The sequence below is a fragment of the Lotus japonicus genome, chromosome 2, assembly GCF_012489685.1.
Source record: "Lotus japonicus ecotype B-129 chromosome 2, LjGifu_v1.2".
In the NCBI taxonomy this organism is placed as follows: domain Eukaryota; kingdom Viridiplantae; phylum Streptophyta; class Magnoliopsida; order Fabales; family Fabaceae; genus Lotus; species Lotus japonicus.
The window spans coordinates 85904806-85923258 of record NC_080042.1 but is presented as its reverse complement, the minus strand read 5'-3'; the positions used below and the strand labels follow the sequence as shown (position 1 = coordinate 85923258).

Sequence of the window (18453 nt, the reverse complement as noted above, 5' to 3'; positions counted from 1 at the left end):
TACTTACAGGCGTTGCAACAATTTCTCTGAATCTGACGTCTTATTCACCACTGTTGATGGCGATGGCGGTGAGTGAACCGAGCGAAACACTTACACATATCTCCCAAGCAGAATTACTGTGATGATGCTCACAAACATGAGTTCATTCAGCTTCGGTACCCTCATCATCAACAAGTGTGTTGTGCTAGCGACCGCACCGTAGACGCTCAAATTGTTCAAATCGACCATGGAAATCCCTGAAAACAGAGAGAGAGAGAGAGAGAGAGAGAGAGAGAGAGAGAGAGATTGGGTGCGCGTGTTTGTTTAGACTTTAGAGGGAGATTTGAGTTTGAAATGAATTTTAAGTTTTCATATTGATAGAAATTTGGAACTTGTAAGTGAGAGAAATGAAGATAAGTTTTCGTCCTTGTTTATTGAGCCTGGGCTTTCCTATGGCCGTGGTAGGTCACAACAGTGCTATATTTTACGAAATATAGCTAAGCAAGCTCATTGTTCGTACAAATATTTACCATATCTCAAGTGTATTGCGTGGACTAGAAGGGAATATATTAACACAGAAGTGTTTTGACAAACTTTACTGTTCGTGATGTGATGAAATTTGTTTAGAAAATCGCTCAATAGATTGTGAAATATTTTGGCTTACATCTGGCCCATATGTGGTTTTGATGTTGCCGCACATGAATAACTGTTATACACTTAAATGTTATAGATGCTTTAACTATTTTCTTGGTTAATTCTCATTCTAGTCTAGATCTGATACAACAGTCATAGATGTTTTAACGACTTTCCTGCTAGACTCTTGATCTCCTTAGTATTTTATGTGGTAAGCCCTTTTTGTCTCCTGATGTTTTGCTCCCATTGTCCTAAAAAAAAAATCTATTGCATCGTGGGATTTGTGTTTGCGTGAGCCAATAGGGTGACGACAATGTTAGTATTGTGTACAATAAGGCATGCACATTAAATGACTGAATTTCATATGATATTTTGTTTATGCTGAAAAATGCTTTTATGTGTACACTTTTGCTTGAAGCCTCTGGTACAAGAGTTTACGTTGTTTCTTTTAGTACTTTTACATTTAAGTACTAACGGTTTTGTTATCGACAGAGTGTTGAATATAACAGATCAACAGCCCCTAAAGACTGCAAGGTCTATGGTTGGCTTGAAGAATCCTCATTTGTAATTAAAAATGAATGACTTCTAGCGGAGTTTACCTATGATATTGAGAAGAGCAATGCGCAATCTTTCAATGTGTCACCACCATATTATGGTCTTATCAGCATGGTATATAAGGTTTGATTTTACGTGAAACCATGGAAGCCCTTCTCACACTTGCATTCATATCTTTGAGATCCAGGGAGCCTGACTCGGGTTCCCCGATGACTATGCATGCCTAGTTCATCTTTTCTTTACTTGGAATACTTTCAGTTTTCTTGTTTAGATGTAGGATAGGAAGTCAATGATTCTGTGTATACCAGATGCAGTCATCAATTGCCCTTGTTAAGAGTATTAACTTCCTAGTATTTATGTGTGACACCTAGGGCCGACGAGGGCGGGGAGTGATCGCCGGTGCAGTGAGGCACGGACAAGGAGCGGCTCCTGGAAGGCCTCTAGGCGGAGGGGCACATGACTGAACCGATCTCACACCCGAACAAGAGGTATTCCGAGACTGTATAGGGATAGACTATACAGTTGAGGAGGGCATATACGATTTGATTGTACTACCCATAACAACAAGTTGCAACTTCTTTTCGGGAGCCCAACTCATAAGAACTCCATGGTTAAGTGTGCTAGCCTTGGAGCAATATTATGATGGGTGACCCCCTGGGAAGTTTTTCCGGGAAGTGCGCGAGTGAGGACAAAGCGCACTGAAAAGACTCGTGTTGTTACCGTGAGGCCAATCGTCAGATCGGGATGTTACAATTGGTATCAGAGCCGAGCTCTCCCAGTACGGTGTGGTTCGGGGACGAACCAAGTGGAAGTTGGTGGGCCTGTGACACCTAGGGCCGACGAGGGCGGGGAGTGATCGCCGGTGCAGTGAGGCACGGACAAGGAGCGGCTCCTGGAAGGCCTCTAGGCGGAGGGGCACATGACTGAACCGATCTCACACCCGAACAAGAGGTATTCCGAGACTGTGTAGGGATGGACTATACAGTTGAGGAGGGCATATACGATTTGATTGTACTACCCATAACAACAAGTTGCAACTTCTTTTCGGGAGCCCAACTCATAAGAACTCCATGGTTAAGTGTGCTAGCCTTGGAGCAATATTATGATGGGTGACCTCCTGGGAAGTTTTCCCGGGAAGTGCGCGAGTGAGGACAAAGCGCACTGAAAAGACTCGTGTTGTTACCGTGAGGCCAATCGTCAGATCGGGATGTTACAATTATTATGATCCGTGTTTTTTATAAAAGAAAAAAAAGATAATGCAATAATAGTAATTATATATATATATATAAGAAACAAAGCATAAGGGGATAGAATAAAGAGAAAGAAAACAAAAAACAAAAAAAAACTAACCTACAGAGTGAATAAACCCCGTAGCCCCACCCCCACTTCTATTACCAAATCCTAAATAGAAAACCTAGTTTTTCTCCTCTCCCTCGTAAACCTCTTCATTTGCTTGTGTGTGACAATCAATTGTCCTCATCTGCTCCTCTCGTGTTCTTTCTTTCTTCTTCGGAAAATCACACGGTACCCACCATTAAATAGATGCTGGTGTAGAGAGGAATTATTCTGCCAGTGGATGATTTTTTAGCATGACTTTGGAAGTTAGGGTTTGTGTTCTAAGGGAGGAAAAGAGTACCCACCCTTTCAGAATTGTTCTTCCTATTTTATTGAGGTATATCCCGTTACCCACTGTTATGTTAGAATTAAGAAGAAATATTTTTAGGGCTTTGATTTCAAAATTGAGAATTTCGTAGTTGCTCACAGGTAGTATAACATAAGATAATTATTGCAGAAGGTTGAAGTTAATTTTGGTGTTCAGATTTGACGGCTAGTGGTTCGTTCAGTCGGCGTGAAGTTGTTGTGAGCGGTTCAGTTGACTCGTCAGTGTTGTGAGTGGTTTTCAATTACTGTGGCATAATTTTATTTCTCTATAACTGTTAATTTAAATTATTTTAATATATCACCTATTCATTTGAAAATTGGGGAAACATGCTTTTAAAGTTCTTGTGTTCTTTTCAAAGTGAGTTTTATTAAGTTGATTTTGAGAATGCTTTATGAAGTGATATGAACTGAGAATTTACTTTGATTTGATTTTGGAATAATGTGAAATTGAGAATGCTATTTGAATAGCATTGATGAGTATTGGAAAGTGGATTTTGAGATTGTTGATGAGACTTGTGTTGGTTTGAGAAAATGGTTTTGGGGGATCCTTGATAGAACCCGTAGCCGTTAGCGGAGGTAACGGCCTAGGTGCACCTAGCTAGATTGATTCCGGGAGGAGAGGGCTATCCGTTAGATGGAGCCGCCAGTGCACGGAGAGGGCTATCAACGAGATGTAGCTTCCCCCGATGATATGATACGATGTGACATGTGATATGAGAGAGGAAAGGGCTATCCGTTAGATGGAGCCGCCCCTATCGGAGAGGCCATCCCTTAGGAGGAGAGGGCTATCAACGAGATGGAGCCGCCTCACGGTTCTACATGTGTGACCCTATGATGTTGAATTTCTGATTTTATGTTTTCACATATTGATATGATTTTAATATTATTTATTTAAGGTGGTTGTTTGTGAACTTTATGATTTTGACACATTAACTGTTGAACAATTTGAAATGATATCACTGATGATAGAAATTGTTTATATTGAGTTGAGAGCGAAAAACTCGTGCCTATTCTGTTTCCCTTTCCTGTTCATAGTGGTTGTTGACTGCTCACTAAGTCTTTGTGACTTACCCCATTCATTATTTCCCTTCACAGATTTTCAGGCAGCTTAGTAGCAGACTGTTGTCAGATTCAGATCATTCGACTTATTTCCTTTAGCAGGTTATCATATTGGTGTCTTTAATTTAATCCTGGTTATCTGCAGCTATAGGGAGTCCTAGGTGGATTTAGATTTGGGATTGTGATTTATTGTTATATTTTAAGAGTTGGCACTTGAGTGCTCGAGTTGATTTTATATTTCACTTAAAATACTGGTTATGGAAGAACTTATTGGCAGATGTTGTTAATTTGTAACTATTGGAATTACAAAAGAGATTCTAGTGTTTTTATATATGTGTACCAATTTATTTTGAATAAATTGTTTGGAAAATGATTCTTTGAGGAAGAGGCTTACCAGGCTAGGGTGGTAGTCTGTGCGCCGGTCACGGCTTAGGATTTTGGATCGTGACATTATGCTTCAAATGGATGATGTTTTAGTGTATGATTACTGAGTTAGGTATATGACAAAATTTGGAATTTTGGGTTTGTTAATATTAATTTATTTTAGTCTCTTTAAAATTGATATATCGTTGTTAGACTTTATATATATATATATATTGATAGGTAAAGGTTAGTGGTTAATTAGTTGTTAGTAAGTTAGAAAATCCTTTAAATTTTCCTTCTAGGATTTGAACCCTGGACCTTCCCCTCCCTAACCCTTATATCCCCTAGCTCTTACCACTTGAGCTAACCTTCGGGGACATCATCCTTATTGTGATTGTAATTTCTTCCAAATATTTTAATTAGTTTATAAGTAATTAATTGATTGATTTAATCAACACAATAACAAGTTTAGCGGTATAAACTCTAGTACACTGGTCAGTTCTAATTTCTCCCTCACTTACTGATCGGGAGGACCAAGCTACCCGGTGGAAGTTGGGCAGTAGAGAGAAGCTGGGGAAGTGGTGAGCCTTCGAGCTGGAAGTTCCTGGGAGTGGCTCCTGTAAGAGACTCCAATGCTAAAGTAAGTAAAGGTTTTAGAAGAATAGGATGTTGAGTGAAGAGGGTAAGTTACCTTAGTAAGGGGAGAGGATCCCCCCTTATATACACGTAGTGAAACTAGGGTTGGAGCCATGCAACGTCATGCATGGCCCGTACTTGGTTTGCTATGGGTCGTTGGATTCTCTGCCCCTTCTGCCGCAAAGCAGTGATCCAACGGTCTAGGGTACCTCAGGATATGTGCTCAACCACCCTAGTTTCGTAGGGTGGTTGGCATAGGTCAACCCCTACGCGGTGGGACCAACTGTAGCTCTGTACTATGGGGCGAGCCCGGTCGCCAGTTCAAGAGGGGGCGCGGGGGAATAGGTTTGGTCGCTCAGGAGTGCGATCGTCTTAAGGGGTAGTCGGTCCACGTCATTGCTCTGAGGTAGGGGAACTCCCAGTGGGTGTTCGTCCCATCTCGTGATCGTCTAATACGTAACCATCGTTCTGGGTGGTTACCCCCAGGCGGTATCCGTCCCTGTTCCTGTCCCGGTCGTCCGTACTCCGGGATTCCCAGAACAGTAGTCTCCCAACTCTGGTCCACTGTCTTAGTGGAGCGTGAGCTTAAGGGCGGGTATTCGTCCCTGTTCATGTCCTGGCCGTCCGTACTCCGGGGTTCCCAGAACACTTACAAATTTCTCTAAAAAAACACGTGTTCTCAATCTCTCTCAATTGAAGCGGTGTTGAATGGTTTCACATTGAATCAGCGTCAAATTCTTACAACTCAGAACTGTTGATTAGTGATTCATATCTAGATGATTTGATTATCAAAATCGGGGAAAAACTCATAGCATATAACACTTGTATTAGATTAAATTGAGAGAGATACAACAATCTTACACCTCCTCAGATAAATTTTCTACTATAATATTCACTCTTTTCTCGCAATTACATCACACACATAAATATAGCACTCTTCAATATCAATCAATATTAACAAACAACTTGTGGTTTATGTTGACAAAACGGTCATGAGAACTGCTCCAAGAACTAGGGACACCCATTTTCCATACGCAATGATTTTCTCAGTGCTAGACTTCACGCTTGTGGAACTAATTTGAGATGAATCAGATGAATCTTCTGATGATGGCTTCTCCTTATCAGCTTTAGGCGCTTCTACTGAAGGTTCTGGTGCCAATGATGGTGCCTTTGCTGGTGCTTTAGCAACTGCAAAGAAATCCATAGGAAGAAGCACCTTACCCACCTTATAAATAGCAAGATGCTTATCCGTGTATATAATCCCAGTGATGGTGGTGTTGACTTCCCCTGTTGAGATGTTCACACTGCTACCATAACTAATCACATTCAGTTCCACTTTACCAGGTCTTGCTCCTGCAAGTGTTCTCACAGGGTTTGTTAAGGTATCAAAGTTTGAGCTAGAAACATAGTCTGAAATCACATGGAACTGTAGAAGTTCGAGCTTCTGTCCATCAGAAAGAGAGTTGAGGAACCCTGCTTTGAGCTCTGAGAAGGCACTGTCATCTGGTGCAAGAATGGTTAAGCCGCCTGTTTTGGTTGCTAGAAGCTGTGAATTGAGTTGGTTGATCAATTGGGTGGTTTTCATGAGGCGGATTAAGACGCTGAATGACTTGGCCCTTCTCAGGATTCCGACGATGTCAACAGCTGCAGTGTCAGGGGTGGTGGAATCACTTGGTGAGTCTGGCAGTGAAGGAACTAGTGCTTTTGGGGCAGAGGCTGGTGTGGTTGGGGCTGTTTGTACTGGAGCAGAAGCAGGTGATAGTTGTGCTAAAATGGTGGTGGAATACAAGAGGGAAACTAGTAGTGCAAGTGACAAAGACAAGAGAGATTGCTTCTTCACCATCTCCATTTTGGTTTTGGTTTTGCTTTGGCAAATGAATGCAAATTGTTGGAATTATACTTGAAATGAGTGACTTGTTGCTTTGATGATATGTAGGAGTTGGCTTTTATAGAGCATGTCTTGGAGACAGGGAGAGGTTGGTGAAAGGTTTTGTCGTGATACATTAAATTGTGATTTGTGAACAGATATTTGCTGCTACCTGGCAAGGAAATTGAGGTGTTGCATCAATGCAAATATAAGGATGTGTAAGATTGGGATAAGGAGCAATGAGTTTAATTTGATTAGAGGCTTTATGTGTTGCATCTTTGTTACTTTTCAAATTTAATTGGTATATGATGATGACAGCAACGCTTTACACATAAGATTAATGACTTCATTTTTTCTTATCAATTTCATGTTATTAAATCACATCATATAAATATCTACTACATCTTAAAAGCATCTTAAAAGAGAGACATGAAATCACTATTCATAAGAGAACTTTCAATCTGGGCCATTGATTTCAATTTCCGATCCAACGGTTATTCAATTCCTCACCTAACCACTGCCACTAACCACAGTCCCATCACTCACTTTTCCTCTCATACAATACGCTACAACCACCAACTCCACACCCATCAGCAAATCAGAGGTGAAAGGAGGAAGAAGCACCATAATAACAGAAACAAAAACAAATTTTTATTAATAAAGATTCAAACTTTACATCAAAAAATCAAACTTTACATTAAAAATGGAAACTTTTACACAGCATATTGATATTTACATAAAAAAAATCCCTCTTCAGAGGCTAAAATGTCCGGTCCAGCGTCTTGACTCGGATTTTGGTGAAAAAAAACCTTGCTAGGATAGCTCAGAGCTTGCATGTATCAAATCGGTGTAAAAATCTCCGATCTAGGTGCTTCTTGACTCGGATTTGGAGGAGAAATCATGGATTTGGTGGCGGTTGGGTTGGGATGGTGGTTGGGAGTGGAAGAGAGAGTAAAAAAAGAGGAAGAAGAAAAAATCGTTGCTTGGGGTAGGGTTGGGTCCAGATTGAAGCTTTGGTGGAGGTTGGGGGCGAAAACGGTGGACGGGACAAGAGGAGAGGAGAGGAAGAAACCGATGTGGAGGAAGAGAGAAGAAGATGAAGAATCAGAGAGAAAGAGAGAGGGGCGGCTAGGTTAAAATGTGAGGAAATATGGTTTGGGTGTTGTTTTTATTTGAAATTGGGTTTTTTTTTGTTTTGGTATTTTGGATGTGTAAAACTGGGCCTCTCGGCCCAGCAATTGTTTTCAATTTACTTTTATTTGTTTTGCTATTTTTTCAATATAAAACTTTGTTTTTTAAGAAAGCATTTTAAAAAAATCAATTTTTTTAAAGCAATTATTAATATATAACTATAAAATTAAACAAGCCAAAAAATATTCAACTTAGTATTAGAATAAAATAAAAAGCATTTCAAAATCAAAAATCTCAAAACAATATTTTTTTTAAATTCACAAATAAAATGATATTAGCTTTTTAAAATAGCCCCGTACGAAAAAGCTTTTTAAAAAATCATTAAGGTGTCCATATTACGGTTGCAGATATGTTAAGCCACCCATTTATGGTGGAGTTTTATTAACCAATTGTTATAGATAAATATATGTTAACATTTATAGTTTTTCTCTTCTTCCTTTGGACGAAGTTATCTTTTTGAAAGCATTATCGTAATTCACCTTATTCAGTAGATTTTCGATTTAATCCTGTTGTTTTAATTTAACCTCTTAAAATGAGATTGGTTGGAGCAATTTTTTAAATAATCTGATGTGATAAGGTTTCCTCTAACTTATTCATATTTATAAAATTTGATATAGATATGTGAAATTGTTGAAAGGTATAGTAGTGTTAGCAAAACGTTAAATTGATATATTTTTGAAAAGTTAGATTATTACACTGTTACAAGTATATTTATTAATAGTATATTTTTAATTCACTTTGAAGATTGGTATATACTTCTTATTATTTGTCATGGTATTTTAGAGTTGATATTATTTAGCTTTGGAATTGAATATGAAGTGAAAGTTGGTTTTTTCTTTGAACTTTAGCTGAAGTGGTAGGACTAATTTGACATAGGGGATCAAAAGGGTTAAGTGTGAACAGTACAGGGTTCGAAGCTTGTGGATGAAACATTGTTACAAATAGATCTATTAAGAATATATTTTTGATTCACTTTGAAGATTGTAATATATTTCTTATTATATGTCATAGTGTTTTAGAGTTGAAATTATTTAGCTTTGAAATTCAATATAAAGTGAAAGTTAGGTTTTTCTTTGAATGTTAGCCGAAGTGGTTGGACTAATTTGACATAGGGGATCGAAAGGGTTAAGTGTAAATGCTACAGGGTTCGAAGCTTGTGGATGAAACACTGTTACAAATAGATCTATTAAGAGTATATTTTTTTATTCACTTTGAAGATTGGAATATATTTCGTATTATATGTCATAGTATTTTAGAGTTGATATTATTTAGCTTTGAAATTCAATATGAAGTGAAAGTTAGATTTTTCTTCGAATGTTAGCCGAAGTGGTACGACTAATTTGACGTAGGGGATCGAAAGGGTTAAGTGTGAACGGTACAGGGTTCGAAGCTTGTGGATGAAACATTGTTACAAATAGATCTATTAAGAGTATATTTTTGATTCACTTTAAAGATTGTAATATATTTCTTATTATATGTCATAATGTTTTAGAGTTGATATTATTTAGCTTTGGAATTCAATATAAAGTAAAAGTTAGGTTTTTCTTCGAATGTTAGCCGAGGTGGTTGGACTAATTTGACGTAGGGAATCGAAAGGGTTAAGTGTGAATGCTATAGGGTTCGAAGCTTGTGGATGAAACACTGTTACAAATAGATCTATTAAGAGTATATTTTTTTTTCACATTGAAGATTGGAATATATTTCTTATTATCTGGCATAGTATTTTAGATTTGATATTATTTAGCTTTGAAATTCAATATGAAGTGAAAGTTAGGTTTTCCTTTGAATGTTAGCCGTAGTGATAGGACTAATTTGACGTAAGGGGATCGAAAGGGTTAAGTGTGAATGGTACGGGGTTCGAAGCTTGTGGATGAAACACTGTTACGAATAGATCTATTAAGAGTATATTTTTTATTCACTTTGAAGATTGAAATATATTTCTTTTTATATGTCATATTATTTTTGAGTTGATATTATTTAGCTTTGAAATTCAATATGAAGTGAAAGTTAGGTTTTTCTTCGAATGTTAGCCGAAATGGTAGAACTAATTTAACGTAGGGGATCGAAAGGGTTAAGTGTGAATGGTGCAGGGTTTGAATCTTGTGGATGAAACACTGCTACAAATAGATATATTAAGAATATATTTTTGATTCACTTTGAAGATTGAAATATATTTCTTATCATATGTCATAATATTTTAGAGTTGATATTATTTAGCTTTGAAATTCAATATGAAGTTAAAGTTAGGTTTTTCTTTGAATGTTAGCCGAAGTGGTACGACTTATTTGACGTTGGGGATCGGAAGGGTTAAGTGTGAATGATACAGGGTTCGAAGTTTGTGGATGAAACACTGGTACAAATAGATCTATTAAGGGTATACTTTTGATTCACTTTGAAGATTGAAATATATTTCTTATTATATGTCATAGTATTTTAGAGTTGATATTATTTAGCTTTAAAATTCAATATGAAGTGAAAGTTAGGTTTTTGTTCGAATGTTAGCCGAAGTGATAGGACTAATTTGACGTAGTGGATCGGATGGGTTAAGTGTGAACGGTACAGGGTTCGAAACTTGTGGATGAAATATGTATTAACAATTTAACATTATTTGATAACTTGGATATTTATAAAAAAAACTTAAGATAATTGTTTTACTTGAATGTTGTGATGGTCCACTTACTTCATGTGGATTGAGTTAGACATGATTTGTTTCATTTGTCCTAATTGTGTAGAGTTTTTTTTTATGAAATTAATGTTATTTTTCTTTTTTTTGTAAGCATGTTAAACTTTTTTGGTTAACTAGAAATCAACTCTTTGGGCCAATAATTTTATAAAACTTTAGGGGGCCCAATATTTTTTGTTGAGCGAGGAAATTTAATTTTTTGTTAAATGTTAGGGCAGGTTATGATCTTTGTTTTTCTTTTCCCAGAGGCGTGAATTTATCATAATAAGATTAATTTTCTTATTCTCTCCCTTTTAGTTTGGATTCACTTTCTCTCCTTCCCTTTTCAGCTTTCCATTGTTTGTGATATGAGCTTTGTTTCGTTTCCTGTTCAACAATTGACAAACTTGTTTTCGTCCCACTTTGTGCAGCAGTTAGGCTTCGCGTCAGCGTCGTTGTTGCTACTAATTGTCGAACATGGAGAAGAGGTTCAACTCTATCTCTTTGTAGATCTTCTATCATGTGACAAGTAGGTATTTGTCAGATTTTATTTTCTAATATCTTCTTTTGTGTGGATCCAGGTAAGATATTTACTTATTTGACTTATCAATACATATAATGTACTAATTAGTACAAAAGTAACAGTAATCATGATTTTCATGTACCCACCCTCAACTGCTTTCAGAGGTAATCATACTTGGAAGTAGATTAAAATAATTTTTTTACTTGATCATTATTTGTTTACATGACTAGCGTGGGGCAATTTTCTTGTGTAAGTAAGTCAATTGCTTGAGTCAGTTTGTACAATAAAGAAATTAGTACTTTATGTATTTTTTTATGTGTATTTGACACTGGAATTTCTTTCTGAATATATGTATATTGTTGACCATACCCTGTTGTGAAGAGATTTTCATCATTTTCACTTCGAGACTTCGTATATTTGTAACAGAAACTTTAACATTGTAATTGTGTTCAAGTTATTTTGACAAAGATAAATGAAAATACAACTTTTGTTATAATATTAATGTTTATAATTTGTCGTTGATGTTTATATTTCGGTTAAACCATATTTTTTGTTGTGATTAGTAAAGGTTATAAAAAATTGGTATGTGATTTAAATAGATAAAGTTAAATAAATTGATTGAATAAATATGATAAATTGAAGAACTGCTCGTTCGTGCATTGCACGGATACGGGCTAAAATCCTAGTTATTATTACATAAACTGCAGCAGCTTCTTAAAAATTTTCAGGTCCCTCTGTAATCCCTGTATAGACATTAAAAATCATGTATCTCACATATCCATTCTCATCTCATCATAACCAAACTTGACATATACCCCAATTCATGCATGTCACCTAAAAAAGCATCTGTTAGGAAAAGTTGCCTATAACTATCAGATAAAAGATCCACACTTTCAGTGAAAGATGAGACATCCCTTCAAAGTTCACATAACACAACTACAAATTAATTTCACAACCATAATAACATTTCACCAACCAATCATTTCCATAGCTTCTATATAATCCCTCTCCTTCAAACAACACAACATCAGCAAACACAAATTGCAACAAGCATTTCAATCTTTCTTTAATTCATCACATTCTTCCAGAGCCATAAAAATCAAAGCCATCTATCTACAAGCCTCTGGAAGATGATGAAACAAGTAGTTCTCTTCTCCTTCTCACTCTTCTTCCTCCTCTTTTCCTCCACCATAGCCATTTCACCAGCTCCTGCAGCAGCCCCAAAATCCCCAGCAAAAACACCCCCAACCCCAAAGGCTACAGCACCATCACCAAAACCATTAGTCCCCACATTACCTCAATCCCCTGACTCCTCAGATTCCACCCCTGACGACATCACCAAGATCCTCAGGAAGGCCAAAATCTTCTCAGTCCTAATTCGCCTCCTGAAAACCACTGAAATCATGAACAACATCAACTCACAGCTCATCACTGCCAAGAACGGAGGCATAACCATCCTCGCACCAGATGACTCTGCTTTCTCACACCTCAAAGCAGGGTTCCTCAACTCCCTAAACGAAAACCAAAAAATCGAACTATGCCAATTCCACATCCTCCCCCAGTATGTTTCGAGCTCAAACTTCGATTCTCTGAGCAACCCAGTTCAGACAGTGGCTGGTAAAGACCCAGTAAGGTTGCCACTGAACGTGAATGCTTTAGGTAACAGCATTGTCAACATTTCAACAGGGGTGGTGAATGCTTCCATTATTGGGGTGGTGTATTCAGATAGAAACCTTGCTGTGTACCATGTGGACAAGGTGCTTCTCCCTCTTGACTTCTTTTTAACTGCAAAGGCTCCAGCCTTGGCTCCATCTCTTTCTGCAAAGGCTCCTAAAGCTGCTAAGGAGAACTCTTCTGCAGAGGATGAAGATGAAACAAACCAGGACAAGGATAATAAATCTGGAGCTGTGAGCTTGGTTAAAACAACATTCATGTCACTTGGGGTGGCTTTAGTTGCTATAGCAATGATGTGGAGTTGAAGAAGAAGATCCATTTGGGAGCTGCATTTTCTGTTTTCAGTGTCATATTGTCATGCACCCTGTTTTCTTTCTCTGTTTTGTTTTTCATTTACATTTTGTTATCTGTTTGTTGGTTTTTTGTGCATTGGCTTTATGAAAAGGACCTGAATCCTTACATTTGTTTCTATTTTTCCTTGTATGAAAAAGTTTGATTTAAAATGAGTAATTTGTCTCATACTAAAAAGTTTTATATGAAAGGCACTATTTGCCATTTCCAGTTCATGTATTGTTTCATGCTTTGGATTTGGAAAGGCTTTCATGTTATATATATGGAATTCATTCACTAGTGATTTGACTACTAAAATTTATATTTAGATTCATTAAAATGGAAAGATTTAACATGGAAAAACAAGAAAGAACAACAGAAAATATAACATATAGGAGAAAGTAGAAAGGTTAGGTATTCAGTTGGTTTCATCTTAAAAACACGTCTGCATCCAAATGCAAAAAAACCAATGGAACAAAATGGATGGATAGAGAGGTGCTTTTGATTTTTTTTCTACTTTTAACATGAAATCAGACCAACAAGTATCAATTTTTAACAATAGACTGATCTCACCTATTCCTAGCATAAAACAAATTAAAATTTGTTATTTTTGAAGAGAGTTTATAAAATATAAATTAATTTTACATGAATGATTTTTAAATGACATGACACAATTTGATGTAAAACTATACTTACTGTTCCCAATGAGACGTAAAAAATTACAGGTTTGTTGAAACCTTTATCTAATAATAGATAAAAAGAAGTTTACATTTAGTATAGTTTAATATTTTTGACAAGGAAGCAATTTGTGATACAAACATTATTTGTCTATTTTGCAAAGAAAACAGGAAAAAGATTATTAGGTCAAGTGCAAAGTTTTACTAACAAAATAAACTTCACAGAAAAAAAAACACTAAAATTTAAACATTTTATCAGTACTACACTCTGTATGACCTTGGCTGACAAAGCCTAAAGCAGTGAACGTAATAAACATCTATATCTATCTATCTATATCTATATATTATATAAAAGTAAAGTTTGGCAACAAGGGGGGTAAAATAGTCATGAAATAAACTATGACTCATGAATAAATATTTTACCATGGGTCTTTATGTAATTTTGTAGAATAATTTTTTGGAAATCAATCATGACCGTTGATTAATAGTAATAATAAACCTTAAAAGTTGAAGATTATTCAATAAAAAAACTCCTCTATCGCTTCCTCTTGAACTTACTTCATCAATGTCATCTATAGACTTCTACTATTAACTTCAAAAATATTTTGCAATCAACTGGTGTGTACACTTTGAGGCTTATACGCAGACCCGATGGTGGCGTACTTAAGCCAAGAAAATAACGAAGAAATTTTAGTTGTGATAGTTCATCTGTGTAAGACCAAAAACTTGGGTGATGAAGATTGAGATTGAGTGCACAATTGAGAAGAACCATGTTTGATGGAAGCATACTGGGAATTGAGCGTTAAGTAGCTTAGCTTACGTTTAAGTTGTGAAGACCTTGCAACTAAGAGTAATTCAATATGCAACAATGGAAATATCAAGTGTACAAATTATTTTGGGATTCGGCCAGTCAAGGGCGCCAATTTATTCTAGGTTAGCTCTTCTTTCCTTTGTGAGATTCATATACATACTCCATAATAAAGTTATTTGGATATCTCAGTAAAAACTTTTTCTTGACTTAAAAAAAATACGCAAAACTGATCCGTCAAAACTCCAAGATGCATAAACTCCCAAAATCCTCCACTAAACTCATCGGCTTCAGGCATGATAGCACCGGTGTGAAGCAGATTCAACAATTCTTATAATTAAAATGAATTTTATTCTTTTAATTTATAATTCTTCTTTTAATAAATCTATAAAAAATAACTAAGAATATGAAAAAATACACATTACATACAAAAATTAATATCTCCGTGTATTACACGGGTCACAATACTAGGACTTCAATTGAAACTTTCCGAGCCAAAATCTATTTATATTTTCCATTTTTTTATGTTTTTGTGCTCAATCAACAATTATTCTATATGAAAACTATCGTTACCGCCAAAAAATGGAAATTACTTTCTTTTTGGATAAGATGTCTTTCTTTGATGGAAATTATGTTCGAGTCGTGAATATTCATATCATTGTGAGGTTATCTCTCTTAAGGGGGAAAGTTACTTTCATTCCACATGAAGCAAAAATTAAAAATCTATATTGAAATTACCTAAATACACATCAAATTTACCTCACATAATTTGCACAGTTTAAAACTCTCACGTATTTTCATTTTTTTTACTCCCTTTTATTTCTTCGATTTCTTTTTATATGTTTATTGATTAAAAAAATAAGGATGAAAAGACACACACACATATATATAAAATAGTTTCCTTTCTGCAAAACAAAAACAAACACATTTTTCATGAAAAAATACTTACAAACTAATATTTTCTTATATCTAAAATTAAAATTTATCCTTTATTAATTCGTAAATTATCTTTGGTCATTGTTAAAAATGCTACACACACCCTTATTAATACCAACCACCCTAATGTGTAGCGGTAGTGAAAATCTAACACACTTTAAAGTTTGGTACACATTGGGGATGATAATGATAGGTGTAGGTGATAGTAATATGAATGTCCATTATCTTTTAATACATATAACAACAATAACACGTATTTTAAAATTTTACGTAATAAACAAAAAATGAATATCCCCGTGCATCGCACGGGTAAAAAGTACTAGTTACAAATAAAAGATCTTGAAGTGATAATTAACAATAATGATGACTGTTTTCACTTCCTACCTTTTCAACTATAATATGAAATTTCAGTATGCCATGTTAAGGTGTCACATTGAGTAGAAACATAATTAAAGAGCAAATCTCAAATTCAACACCCATAGCCAGAAGTATTCATATTACATTTGCTTCACATTTAGCTGGCTAGCATGCTTTTTTTAATTCCTACAGAACTGTGAAAATGTTTTTGTACCTAGCATTACTCATTATTAATTGTGCAAAGTATGTGCTATAGAAAAGTAGTGATGTATCAATTATGTTAATTAACATCTCAATAAGGTTGATTTAAAAATGAGATATGTGCACTATAAAGATAAGTGGATCTCACAGAACAATTTTTGTGCAAAGCAAATAGTATGACAAGTGATATAACACCAATTGGAAAAGATTTTGTAAAAGAAATTATGACAAACTTAACTACTCTTCTTTTAATTACCTACAAATATTTCTCATTTTAGACGAAAAAAGGTATGCAGAATAACCTGATAACCATATTTTGTATGCAGATGCAGACATCCACTACAATTATTATTCTCTGTCCAACTCCACCAGAAAATGAGTCCTTTTGAGCTAATAAAGGATGAACCTTACATTGATCCTAATTGAAAGCAACGCCTTACACATCCGGATATCTAACTCTTTATTTGGTCACATTCAATTAAGCTCTCACTTTTCTAAAGTTTCAATCCTCATTGATTCCCCACCATAATCTCATTGTCTGTTAAAGGACAGTATGATGACTTCCTATCCAGCTCTGCATCTCCTCAATTTTTCATGTCCCTTTCAAGCAAGAACTTATTGCTCTATCATCCAAATCCCTTATACCTTATCTTCCATCATTGATGCAACACCTTAATCTCTTATTGCCTGATAGAAACATAGAATTCAAATCCTCTGTGCCCAAATTGTATTTCATTCCCGATCCCACCAATAAAATTTTGACATGTTAATTGAAAACAATCATGTAACTAAGTTAGTAACTGCACTCGTGTCTTTTTTTTTTAATTGACATGACAAGATTTCATTTGTGGAACGAGAAATTGAGATGTTGTTTAGAGACAAAAGATCATGATCCAGAAACATTTAGGTTAGCAAATCACAATTTAAGGTTTCATGACAAAACCTTTCACCTACCTGTCATTCTCTCCCAACCTCAATAAAACCCTGCTCCAGCATATCATCAATGCATCAAGTGCTCATTCCAAGTACAATTTGCATATCTTTCCAACATCATCTTAACCTTAATTTACCAAAACCAAAATGGAGATGATGAAGAAGCAATCTCTCTTGTTCTTTGCACTACTAGTTTCTCTCTTGTATTCCACCACTACACTAGCCCAATTATCACCTGCTTCTGCTCCATTAAAACCTGCCACACCAGTCCCAACCACACCAGCCTCTTCCCCAAAACCACTGGTTCCTTCATTGCCAGAGTCACCAAGTGATTCCACCGCCCCTGACACTGCAGCGGTTGACATTGTTGGAATCCTGCGAAAGGCCAAGTCATTCAATGTCCTAATCCGCCTCATGAAAACCACTCAATTGATCAACCAACTCAACTCACAGCTCCTAACCATAAAAACAGGTGGCTTAACCATTCTTGCACCAGATGACAGTGCCTTCTCAGAGCTCAAAGCAGGGTTCCTCAACTCTCTTTCTGATGGACAGAAGCTCGAACTTCTACAGTTCCATGTGATTTCAGACTATGTTTCTAGCTCAAACTTTGATACCTTAACAAACCCTGTGAGAACACTTGCAGGAGCTAGGCCTGGTAAAGTGGAACTGAATGTGATTAGTTATGGTAGCAGTGTGAACATCTCAACAGGGGAAGTCAACACCACCATCACTGGGATTATATACACGGATAAGCATCTTGCTATTTATAAGGTGGGTAAGGTGCTTCTTCCTATGGATTTCTTTGCAGTTGCTAAAGCACCAGCAAAGGCTCCATCTTCGGCACCAGAACCTTCAGCAGAAGCCCCTAAAGCTGATAAGGAGAAGCCATCATCAGATGATTCCTCTGATTCATCTCAGATTAGTTCCACAAGCATGAAATCTAGCAGTGTGAAAATCACTACGTGTGGAAAATGGGTGTCCCTAGTTCTTGGAGTAGCTCTCATGACCGTAGTGTCAACATAAAGCAAACTTGGATGATTGGGATGATCCAAGCTATTAGCTACCATTATTGATATGGATATTGAAGAGTGCTATTTTGTGTTGTTTTATTGCGAGAAAGGAGTGAATATTACTGTTGTATCTAGTTCTCTCAATTTATTCTGATATAAGAATGTTATACTATGGTTTTATCTACATGTTCGCATGCTTTATGATGTTTTCTGAAGAAGAAATGAATAAGGTCAGACACATATAGTAGTTATAAGCAAATAACAACAAGTTGCACTAGAATGCCGGAAAAAAAATCGACGAGTTGGGAGTCTAAATAACATTGTCTAATTAGATGAGTTGAAGCAATTGGAATTAGTAATAATCCAAATCAAATAGCTTTTAGAAAGAAGAAGA

General features: G+C 36.1%; 3 protein-coding genes and 1 long non-coding RNA gene across 4 annotated transcripts; 3 read left to right on the top strand and 1 right to left on the bottom strand.

Moving 5' to 3' along the window:
- The first annotated feature begins 2501 nt into the window (after positions 1-2501).
- Positions 2502-4219, top strand: LOC130740430 (uncharacterized). Its single transcript, XR_009020125.1, has 3 exons — positions 2502-2839; positions 2960-3056; positions 3925-4219. It is a non-coding gene; the product is annotated as an uncharacterized LOC130740430 (long non-coding RNA).
- Positions 4220-5696: 1477 nt separating this feature from the next.
- LOC130740429 (fasciclin-like arabinogalactan protein 12) lies at positions 5697-6815 on the bottom strand. Its single transcript, XM_057593032.1, has one exon. It carries the CDS (start codon positions 6734-6736, stop codon positions 5861-5863), a length of 876 nt encoding a protein of 291 aa, XP_057449015.1. The 5' UTR covers positions 6737-6815; the 3' UTR covers positions 5697-5860.
- A 5334-nt stretch (positions 6816-12149) lies between these two features.
- Positions 12150-13370, top strand: LOC130740428 (fasciclin-like arabinogalactan protein 11). The gene has a single exon (XM_057593031.1). It carries the CDS (start codon positions 12261-12263, stop codon positions 13107-13109), a length of 849 nt encoding a protein of 282 aa, XP_057449014.1. The 5' UTR covers positions 12150-12260; the 3' UTR covers positions 13110-13370.
- A 3741-nt stretch (positions 13371-17111) lies between these two features.
- LOC130740427 (fasciclin-like arabinogalactan protein 12) lies at positions 17112-18243 on the top strand. The gene has a single exon (XM_057593030.1). The coding sequence runs from the start codon at positions 17194-17196 to the stop codon at positions 18070-18072; it is 879 nt and encodes a 292-aa protein (XP_057449013.1). The 5' UTR covers positions 17112-17193; the 3' UTR covers positions 18073-18243.
- Positions 18244-18453: the final 210 nt, after the last annotated feature.

Bases quoted from the DNA above. Each gene is read 5' to 3' on its own strand.
- LOC130740429 (XM_057593032.1), bottom strand. From the start codon at position 6,736: ATGGAGATGGTGAAGAAGCAATCTCTCTTGTCTTTGTCACTTGCACTA.
- LOC130740428 (XM_057593031.1), top strand. From the start codon at position 12,261: ATGATGAAACAAGTAGTTCTCTTCTCCTTCTCACTCTTCTTCCTCCTC.
- LOC130740427 (XM_057593030.1), top strand. From the start codon at position 17,194: ATGGAGATGATGAAGAAGCAATCTCTCTTGTTCTTTGCACTACTAGTT.